We start from the raw sequence: 11,605 nt of genomic DNA on the forward strand, positions 1-11,605 counted from the left end.
AACTGTTTCATACAGCATTGGAGGTTTTAAAAATGTATTATCTCTCATGCGCCTCTCCTCTCCCTCCCCTTGCACAGTTGGATTGGTGGTAACTAAGGCAACCCAGCTGCACAGCCTGAGAGGCACAGAAAATAGTACCAGTAATGACTTCTTTTTGTTTTAAATCCCAGAGTTTCTAGAGTACAAGACAATGTTGAGCAATAGAGAAACTCCAAAGAGGATAATTTGAAACAATGAGCTGATTCTTTTACTGCCATAAATTTACCTCAGCCAAGAACTTGGCTGCAGGGTCTGAGTACCAAAGATGAACCGTGTGATCCTTTCTCCCCTTCCTGATGGGTGGAAAACATCACACAGGCAACTGATCTCATGTTTCTTCGACCAGTCAAACTAGAATCCTCAAAAATAAAGCAAAGCAGTGCTTGCTTGGGGTTTGCTCTGTTTGGGACAATCAGATCCTTGGGAGAAATTTGAATCAAAGTTCTCCACATCAGACAGAGCAACCTTTCAAGTGAGGTGTCTTATCTAGAACTCACATTTGAAGATGGAGCACATTCATTTGTCTTCCATCTAACACATCTGAAAAAAAAAACCAAAATAACATTCATCAGCTGCTTCATTTCAATACTCTAAAATGCAGCTGGAGAGGAGCTATAGCTAGCAACAGCTACTTGCTCCACCAGCGATTGAAAAGCCTCCTGATGCTTTTGCCTCTATTTGCAAGATTTTGTGGGCCCAAGGGCTCTCCCAGAGAAATGCTTATCCCCACATGGTGGAACTGTCCTTTGGGAGAGAAACAGGGGAGGAAAGGAGGCTGATTGTTGGAGTGGGTAACAGCTCCAAGAGACCTGCCTAGGCGCTTGCTGTCTCCACTAGAAGGGGAAGCTTTTGCCAGCAGCTGGCTAAGGAACACTGTTAGGCGAAAAACAAAAATTAAAGATATTATATTGCAAGGGGTAAGGCAGCTCAACAGGAATAAGAGCTGTTGCTTTGAGGAAAAAGAGAAAACTTATGGTGGAATACCTTTCTCATGCTCAGTGCATAGATGGATGCACTCTTCCAGATCTTCTATGAGCTCTTAAATATCTTGGGAAGACATTGCTGAAACCTATTTACCTAAGGCTGAAATAAAGTTAAACAACATTCTTCCCTCTAGCCTGTTTTTCCTCTTTTTTTTTTTTTGGAGTTCTTTTGCATTCAGCGCATTTTCCAGAATCATATAACATGTTTTCACAACTGATTATTTTCCCTAAGTTTTATTTTTGTATTTATGGGCTTTTGAAACCAAGCTCCCTTAATACCCTGTAGCCTTGGGAAATCCAGCCTATGTGACAGCTCACAAATCTGTGCAATACAAAGCAATACCATAATAAGATTGAATTCTTGATGCTGTCATTATTCCAAGCAGCTGTTGAGATTGCAGAAACCTGAATGGCAAATGAAGGGATGCAAAGGGCAACTGTGTGGGGCATGAAGCCGTGCTGGTACAGGCTTATCAACAGCAGGTTTTGTATGAATGCTAAAATGCTGATGTTCTGCACATAGTTACTACTCCAGACACAGGTTCTACCCTTTGTTATTACAGTATCCAGGGGGATTTTTAAACTGAGATTCTTTTCCAGAGTATTTGTTGTATCATGCAAAGAATAAGAGTCCAGAGTCTATCTATTCCTTTCAGTGACCAAATGATGTTTATATCCATAATTTTGCTATATTGCCAATGATTAATGGAACTCAGATTTTACAGGATTTAAATCCCATAGTTTGAAAACTAAATATGAGTATTTACTTTTGACTCATCCATTCATCCTAGTTGTACCACAAACCTGTGATGGCACATTTATGTCCTTCATATTTGTCACTCCCCAAAGCTGCAGTTTATCCCTCAGGCAGAGATGACTGACTGTGTAAAGGAAACTTGCACTATTTGTCACAGGTCCTATTTTTGGTGATAAGTCTATCTGGCTATCCACTGGAGGCAGACTGGATCAGAACCTCTCACAAACCAGAGCTTACAAATTCATCAGTGGAGGCCAGACATTAAGAAGTGCTGGTTAACATGCTGGTCCTGGCCTGCCAGGCTATTTTCTTTCTTTGTGGTTTGGGGTTTTTTTTTTCCCCTCACCCATAAATATCAGTTTGGTCAGTACACACCAATACAATACAGCAATTAGTGTTTCAGAGCCTCTGAAACACTAGGAAAGATCATTTAAAGCAGAGTTTCCTATGAGTGAATGATCATCGGACAGGAAGAAGAGAGGCTGAGACAATGTGTTAGAAAAGGTACCCATAAACAGTTGATTATTGGGTGCCCCACAGCAGCAAAATAACTGGTGCTTCAGAAAGCTGTGGGATTTCAGTAGGTCCTGTGCTGTCCTGACCAGCCATGTGAGAATCCTCCAGCTTTTCACATGCTCTTACAACAAGCTAGGTTGGCTTGGTGGCAGACACTTTCTTCCACTGGCAAAGCACAATTATTCTCAATGGGTGTGGTCCACGGCAGATTTCAAATAATTCCTCAGTCATTGAGTAATCTGTTACTTGCTGGGGACATCCCAGGCTCATTTGACTTCCGCAGCACTTTAGCATGAGCAGCTGGTCCAAGACATGCAGTTCACTCCCACTCCCAGATGGGTAGAGTTCCCCAGGGATGTTGGGAGGCTGGGGCCTGTTTCACATCTTCCTCATCCCTGATGTGTGAAGGACTACTCTGTTGTGCCTTCCCCCTCAGATCCCAATAATGTCTTCTCCTCTGTCTCCAAACAGGAGATTCAATAGTAATACTGGACCACAAGTGGAAAGGCAAGTGAATCCTCCTCTTGAAGCCAAACAATCCCTCCATGAATTCTGAAGCCATGAAGTAGAGGAAAATAAACGTAGCTGTGATAAATCCTTTCTCCAATTCATTGCAGCTTCTGGTGAAGCCATTATGACATCAGACTTATGGAAAACTGGTGGAAAATATGAAATGTTTGCCTCTTTCACGATAACTCTGCAACTGCTATGAATAAGAAAATTGTGTTCATCTGTTTACACAGATTTCTCTTCTCTTGCACAACGTACGTGAGGATGTGTCCATGGTTAAAAGTTGTCACTGATAAATGCACTCCCTCATGAGCCTCACACCACTCTGTAAAAGACCTGTGAATGCAAGCCAGCTCTTGTTTGGATTGCCCTTCATCAAGTCTGGAAAAAATTAAGAGGAGAGATAATTTTAACAGTGCTGTGACTTCTAAGCTAGCTAGATAACAAATTGGGCTAACAAGCACTGTAATTAGAAATGTCTGCTCAGAAAGTTCACCAAGAAGCCGAGTTCTTCTAATGAGAAACTTTCTGTAATATTAATATGCTTATATTATGCTTAATATCTTCCCTCCATTTTAACAGGAAATCCGAAGGCAACACTTTCTTCCTTTTTCTTGGTTTCAGTTAATCTCGCAGCAAAAGTAACCTAATTATACTGACTGTATGATTGCTTTGACAGAAAGCATGTTAATTTAAAGCACTGTTTAACATAAAGCTGCCTGCCATATAATTACACTCCATTCACATGTTTACTAATTTTCCTCAATATAGTTGATTTCTGTTATTAGCCTCAACATTTTGTTAACATCCAAAACACTGGAGATCTGCTTTGCAAACTCCAATAAACATGCAAAACCGAGAGTAGCACAAGTGTTCCTTAATGGTCAATGTGAAAAAGAAAAATCTCTCTTATTATTCCTGCATTCAAAGAGGATTTGAAACTAGTTGCAGTACTAAAATGTCTAAATCCATCCTCATTGCCAAAACCCCTCGCTTAGAGCTACTGTGCACGCCATTCACCAGGGTGTTATTTTCACCTTTCAAATGCCACTGGTGCTCAGTAAAAACAAAACACATTGTAGGCTGACTGTGAGCAATAAAAAGATAATGTGTATACATAAGATTGTTCTTCTCATATGTTAAGCACCTGATAAAAATTCTAATCTGGGAAGTTAACATGCTAGGCCTAGACTGTAAACTAAGTGAACTCAATGAGATGCGTGCATGCATTCAGTAATTCCCAGCCTATCTAGATAACTGGCTCCAGCTAAATTTGCAAGGGGAATGTAAGCAATTACACATGCCCACACACAAACACACTCCTCCCTCAATTTTTGTTGAAGCTGAAAGATGCTGGTGAGAGGAAATATATTGGAGAGACAGACAGAAGAAAAAACACAGAGGGAATTAGGGGAGAAGAGAAAGTTATGGGAACTGCCTGTACAGGTTTGTTGGGTGTTTTTGTCTCTACTTCTCTTCTTTTTAAAATCATTTGTTTTGTACTGATACTCCAGTACAGTTTAATTGTCAGAAACTCAAAACAAAGCCTGGGCCCCAGCACAGATAGATAAGTCTTTCCACTTCCAACCAGAGAAGCCAAATGACAGACCTTGCCCTCAGCTCCTGCTCATACCAGTGGTACCTTTGGGATCTGATGTGGTGACTGAGCTGCTGGACTACAGGGCTTTGAGGAGAATCATGGGGAAGGTTGTTTATTTCTTTGAAAAGGGCTCAGAAGAGGCACTTCTTTCTGCTACATCCTGTATGGAGAAAAGCTGGATTCCAGTCATGCACTTTGAGAAATCAATGAGGAATGCCTGTCCCCAAAATACAACTGCTGGGATCTTGGATTTGCTTTGTTCCTTTCTCTCATATCCACAAAGCTCTGAAAGGAGGAAAATGTGTCATTGCTGACAAACCAACATTTTCCCTGTGATTTTTCAAAAGGCTTTACCGAGACACCCTGTGTAAGGATCTGGCCTTGATGACATTTACACCAGATTTCTCTTTCGAGTCCATCAGTCTCTCCCATTTCATTTTAAGCATGCGAAGCCAGTCAGAACTGTTTATTTATAGCCGTAGATGTTCATGGCTGTATAAATTAGCTGTTATTACCGAAGGAGGTGCCCGCCCACTCGCCCAGAGCAGCTGCACAGGAGCCCTTTCATGCTGCTCCATGGAACGCAGCCCCAACGGGCAGGGAAACAACACTGTCCCAGGCAGACAAAGGGACCACGGCTCAAACCCCTGGGCAAAAAAACAGCAATTAATTTTTTCCACAGTGCAATCTGCAGCATGACAACCACAATTACCTAATACTGTTTAGACCTGCCACTTGCATTTGGCAGAGAGAGAGAGAAAATGAAGGATTAAATTCACCAGCGGGGAAAAAAAACACCCACCCAGACTAGAACCTACCCCTGGACTTTTGTTTTATAAGATTAAGTGATATTTGTTTAGAGGGGTGAGGGGAAGGGACAGTGGGGGGATGGAAATGCAAAACTGGTTTTTATTTGAGACAGAGCACCATCAGAAAATAAGGACCCATCCCATACACACAAACACTGAGCTGTTTCCAGCAGAAACAGCTGGAAAGTAATACCCACCACCACGAGGAGCTTTCATCTTAACTCACACCTTTGTAACAGTTTACTTCCACAAAAAGCATAGGCAAGTGCTAATTTATTCCCTCCCCAGTTTCCCACACAAATTTCTTGGTTTGGGTCTCTGCCAGAGCTTCAGGGTCACAATGTGACCTCAACAACATAATTTAAGATTGTTCCAAGCCTTCAGTGGAACTACTGAGGATTTACTTTGATGGATATGGAGCCAGGATCTGGCATGCAGAAAATATGCATTTACATTCTACCAAAGTGTCTAAAATAGTTGCCCATGGATGCTGAAATTCAATTTGAGACCTTGTATTCACTTGGCAGAGCACATAATTAAATATTTTGTGCCACAAAATTAACCAGAGTCTCAGGGGTATGGGTAAGAGACAGCTTAGAATCAACCATGAGAGCCAAACTAAGACCTACTTCCCAGGCAAGTTATTCAGTAAATATTGGGAAAAAAATCATTGCAGTGATAGATGGGTTCATAATAATTTTTCTTAGTATTTAATCTTGCTGATTATTTGTAATTACCTCTTACCTCAGAGGAAGAGGCTATCGGCAGTGCGGATTCATTTAAATAACACCAATATCAAGAATTGCTCTTGAACTAAAGCTCCTGCTTTACAGCTAAAAATTGTTCTTGAATTAACCATTTGGAAAGAAGCATCAGGTAAAAACCAAATACAATTAGAATAGGCCAGACCTCAGAACAAGTGGTTAAAAGCCCTAAAGCAGAATTTTTGCCTTTTGAGGTCTCCAGAGACCCTACACTGCAAGGAGTTCGATGTTCCTGAAAAGCAAACCAAATTCCTTTAGTGTTTGATGTCACAACCTTCATTTTAGATTTCAGACATGGTGAGTCTAAAAGCAAGGGTTTGAGTTAAACCCCCAGGATATGGCCCAATAATAGTTGTGAACTATAAAATTTAATGGTAATACTTGGTATTTCAAATGTCACTTTCTATCAAATGCTCTCAAAACATAAACATAAAGCTGCCTGCCTTGTTTACGAAGCTTTAAGCAAAGCTTCAAGTTCCTTTCACCTTGAGAGGGTAATTTCCCTCAGTACCTGGAGAACAGCACACATATAAGAGAATAATGTTTTATTTTACACCTAAGATGAGCAGAATTACCTCCTCCAAGGATGCAGGACAATATGGGACAATATGGTTTCACTGTTGGTATGGACTAGGTTCCTTAGGCAGAGGAGAAAGATATATACCAACATATATATATACCAAAATATATACCAACCTAAGACTGCTTCTTGAGATGTTAGTTCAAGATTAGATGCTTTTTGAGATGTTAGTTCAAGTTTTTGGTGTGGAAATCCCCAGTGGGTGTGCAAAAGCATCAGTGCTCAAGGGGGAAAATGAAGACATGTGATGAAAGGAGCTCCACGGTTAAACATTTCTTTCCATCAGCTGTGGACAGAGAGAAGCACAAGTGAGCTTCAAAGTGTGCTTCAAACAGGGAAGAACCACACTTTCAATCATAGAGGTATCAAGGCTGGAAAAGACCTTTAAGATCATTAAATTCAAACATTGACCCAGCACTGCCAAGTCCACCACTAAACCATGTCCCAAAATGCCACATCCACGCGTCTTTTCAACACCTCTAGGGACGGCGGTTCCACGACTTCTGTGGGCAGCCAGCTCCAGCACCTCCAGCCCTCCATGTCCTTGCTGCAGCGCGGTGCCCAGAAGCGGACACAGCACCGGAGGCGCGGCCTCACCGGTGCCGAGCACCCGCCGCACACAGCACAGCAGCGGCAGGGCCAGAACCAGCGCGGCAGAGCCCGGCAGCTCCGCTCTGCTGCGGCCGCTCCGTGAGGGGAAATTCCCGGCAGCTCCGCTCCACCGGCGGTGCCGGCACTGCGGCCGCTCCGTGAGGGGCAATTCCGGGAGGAAAGCGCGGCAGGGAGGGAGCGCAGCCCTCATCCCGAGGCGCCACAGCGGCCCCTGGCGGCGGCGCGGCGCCAGCGCCTGCCCGCCCCCTCAGCGCTGAGGGGCCCGGACGGGAGCGGAGATCCCGGGGCGACTCCCGGGACAGCTCTGCCAGCCTCCAGCGCCGGGAAGGGCCCTTTCCCACCGCGGAAAGCTGCCACGCCCTCCCCACAGCAGCTCCTTGCATCGCCCATGGGTGGGCGATTTCAGCGTTTCAGGGGCGCAGCAGACTCAGCGTTCTAAGCTGAGTAATTCCCTTAAACTGAATAATTCCATCAGGACACGCCTGATGGATGCTCAGGGATGCAGCAGCGTTCAGCTCTGGAGCACGGGGGCAGCGCATCTGCGAGCCCAAAGCAGCCCCAGGCCAAAAGCAAATCCCCGCGGTGTCCCAGCGCGGCGCCTCACAGGCAGCCAACACCACCTTATTAAGTCAAAATCACAGGAAGAGGGAGAACAAATAGAATGTCATTTTGATCAACAAATGTAACAATTATGTGCAAGAGGAAAAAACCCAAAAGTTAATAAAACGCATTGTTTTTGTCCATAGGTTCAGTTTTGTGGATGCTTTGCACTTTTTTCATTTTTCCCCCTCTTTACCACCCCCTCCCTCCCTTTTTTTTCTCCTTTTTTAAAAAACAGATGTTGCCAAATGTTTTTGAATCACACATACTTCAAAATGCCTCACAATCATTTGTGGAACCACCCCCAGGCTCTAAACCCTTATATCACTAATGCAGCCTCCTTGTTGCTAGCTTGCCAAACAATAGCCATTGTTCCTGAAGGGTCTAGCCAAAAATAATATGATGTGCAACTGCCTTCCCACTGTTGTCCTTGCAAAACTACTTAAAAGTTCCAGAGATGCCTTTACGGATGGTGTACAGTACAAATAAACCCAAAAGGAGCAGAACAATTGGAAAAGCTTGTAGGAACATTGGAAGTGCGTGGAGTATAAATAAAAAAATGGTGGGGGGTGGAAGAGAGAAAAGCATTGTGAGAAAGATTTTATATTAAATGATAGTAAAGTGTTATGCAGCTGTTTTTGTGTTGTTGCAGAAGTGAAACCACAAATATTTTAGTATTCATATCACTACAACTTGCATATAACTCATGAGTTTGGTAGCTGTGCAATTACACCTTAAATGGTTCTTTTATGCAGCTCTGATTTTGGAACGAATCACTTTGAATGAAGATTTGGGAGGGAATTTAAATGGCTACCATTCCTGCTTGGGGAAATACATTATCTGAATAAGAAATATCTGGAAATCATAGGGGTCACAGACCCACAGCTATATATAGCCTGTAGCTTATGGGCAGTCTGGTCTGTATTGAATTCAAAACTTAAGCATTGAGGCGGAAGGAAAAAAAAAGAAAAAGAGTTATTTTGAACTGCCATCATAAAAGTTGAATTTATTTCTTATGTGTAGTTCATTACATACCAGTGAAGGATCAGCTTGACCTTTCTGCTATTAGTAGTCCAGGCCATGAAAGAAGCTCCTTCATGAACCAATGAAACTTCATACTGTTGTTCTCTGTGTGGTACATCTCTGGATATAAAGATCACGCATCTTCCGTCAGCAATACATTTGTTGATAAAGAAAGCCCTGCAAGGCAGGTCAAATCCACAGGCACACTGTGTGTGGTGTGAGAATCGACTCTCAAGTGTTCCTTCGCATTTCTACTTCTAATCATTGATCTATTTAGTCATCCTAAGTCTCAGTCCTAGACTCTCATACAAATTCAGAGCTGAACTTTGACCACAGTCCTGAATCAGAAGTATAGGAAAAAACTGAGGAAGTGAAAAAAAAAGTTACCACAACTACTTCAGAGGAAAGCTAATTGAAAAAAAAAAAAAACCCCACAATATTCTGGCAAATATCAAAGCTGATATTTCTACATAATGTAACTCAATTATGAGGTATTTACTAATCACATCATATTTATTGTTAACAAATTGTTGCAAGTGCCTACTACAATGGACCTCTGTTTAGCCATTACTGGATGCTTGACAAATGATCTGCAGTGTTAGAAGGTCACAGGAGAGTAGTAGAGAAGCACTGGGAGGGGGAAAAAAGGGAAGGAAAAAAAACCCAAACCCCAACTATACAGCAAGACGAGACTGTGGGAGAATCTCAGATATGCTCTTTAAGTATAGTCATCCCTTATAAGGAAGAAATTCATTTCCAACATCAAGCACAGCCTGTGGGCAAAGTCTATGCCACTCAGATGTACCCCCAGCGTGTGTCCCTGGTGACGTGTCCGTGTAGTCATCATGCAGGTATGTCCCACTCAATGTACAGCTGCAGCGTCTTCCTCCCCGGGGGATACGGCGTCTATATGTCCAGAGAAACAACACGTGGGCCCAGGTCTGACCCCCTAACCTCCACATGCTGCAAGCTGCTTCCAGAGCTGAGGGAAAGGAAATGACCCAGAGGAAACAATGCAAGACATCATTCCATGAGTGCACTCTTGTGGTCAGCTGGGAAAACAAAACATCAAACCAAGAAACGAAACAGTCATGACAGAAATTAGGTTGATCTGGTCATTACACTGACAGAAAAAATGCCTTTCCTTTTAGTGGTTGTGGTGCCTTTTAGGAGTTTCTGCTTTGCTTTGCAGAATTGCTGGGGTTTGGAGTTTCCCGATTATCAGAGCCCTCCCAAAGCACTCCTACACTCTCTGTCTGTGTATGTGAGTGCTGTCTCCTATTCTCCAATGTGAAAGGCATTTTTAACAAATTGATAAGACAGAATTTTCCCATTAAGTCACTATCAGGCAAGCAGAGCACTGCATGGTGTGTTAGAAATGAAAATTGTACTCTAACTTGAACTAGCCCTTCGGTTTCTCCCCCTTCCTCATCCCAGGGTCAGAGCCAGATAGAGAAACATCTCCCAGTATACAGCACTCACATTCCTGAAGCAAATGCCAGATGCAGTCCTGTGTCCTGGGTTTGGTCCACTTGCCCACCTATGTTAACTGTTGGGGAATTTCAAGGAAGCAGGAAAAACAGCAGCTGAAGGAATGAAAAACCAGCCACTGCATCCAACATTGGCAGCAAGCACACAAAATCTGTGTGCTATGTCTTCCTTGTGTGTTGCCCCATAGGCTTTGAGGAGCAATCAGTAAAGCCTGATTTCCCTCATACAGATGGAAAATATCTGCGACCTGAGCTTGTAATGAAAACCATGCTTAGACAGGGGTTTCTATAGGAGGGGTTTTCTATGGGAATGAGGCAAGGGGCAAAGTAGAATTCCCCTTTTGTTAACATACCATCCCATAAAACTCCTAAAATGTCCAAAGCATTGAAGAAGAGATTTAGCTTTGGGCAAGAAGTATTGTCACAGAATAATTTAATAATTAATGGAGAGGTTCTTTAATTTAACTCCTGTTACAGTGAGGTTCTCCTTGGTGTTGGGAACAGCCAGGGCTTTCCAAGGGTGGGCAGCATGAGGCAGCAGGCTATATCTGTCAACAAGGCACTGTGCAGGCCAGCTTAAAAACCTCTCTTCCTGCCATTGTTATTCTTGAAACCCTGGAATTTCATCCAAATGGATTTGACCCCTTGCAAAACAGCCTGTGCATACTTCCCTGATTAGGGTATTCCTGTTAGATGAAAAGGAGGGGGTGGAAGTGGAAGAAGAGTGGCTTTTTCCACCTCTGCCCAAGCAACACAAGTGTCCTGCTGCATGCTGGACTCCAGGATGGGCACATGGCTTTGAGGAAAAACAGCTTGTCCATTGTCCAATGGGGCAGCAGGTCTGTGCACCTCAGGTGTGTCCCACAAGCAGCACCTCCTAAAGGGGGGAGAAAATAACTCAGAGGAGTTGAGTTCTTCACCCAGCTTGCATTTGCTTGTGGAAGAAAGTTGTTAGTCATTTGGACCCAAGCTTTAGGAAAGGTCTTTTATTATGGCAAATTCAAGTCTGAAATGCATTGTCCTTTCCCATGGTGCAGCTCTCAGTCTGCCCTAATGCTTTGCCATGCTGGCAAGTAGTTCTCAAACCTCTCCATCTATTTCCCCCCTCGTTTTTGTACCAGTCTATGACCTGCTAAATTCTCTGTACCTGACTAGATGATCTCAAAATTTCATATAACTCAGAATAATCACTGATTAGTATTACCATCTGCTTCCAGCTCTCCCACTTTGTTTTTCTCCATTCTATTTCCCCAACCTTCCTACAAAAGGAACTTCATGGTTTCTTCCTTGACAGGGTTGCTGATGTCCAGAACAGGCCACTG

General features: G+C 43.2%; 1 protein-coding gene across 1 annotated transcript in view; it reads left to right on the forward strand.

Moving 5' to 3' along the window:
• Positions 1 to 2,880, forward strand: part of ADTRP (androgen dependent TFPI regulating protein) — a 29,259-nt gene extending 26,379 nt beyond the window's left edge. Inside the window, exon 6 of the mRNA XM_066545221.1 lies at positions 2,767 to 2,880. Within this exon, the coding sequence (XP_066401318.1) occupies positions 2,767 to 2,810 (44 nt within the window). The 3' untranslated portion in view covers positions 2,811 to 2,880. The remainder of the gene's footprint in view (positions 1 to 2,766) is intronic.
• The last annotated feature ends 8,725 nt before the right edge of the window (positions 2,881 to 11,605 follow it).

Source organism: Molothrus aeneus, chromosome 1 (assembly GCF_037042795.1).
Source record: "Molothrus aeneus isolate 106 chromosome 1, BPBGC_Maene_1.0, whole genome shotgun sequence".
NCBI lineage: Eukaryota > Metazoa > Chordata > Aves > Passeriformes > Icteridae > Molothrus > Molothrus aeneus.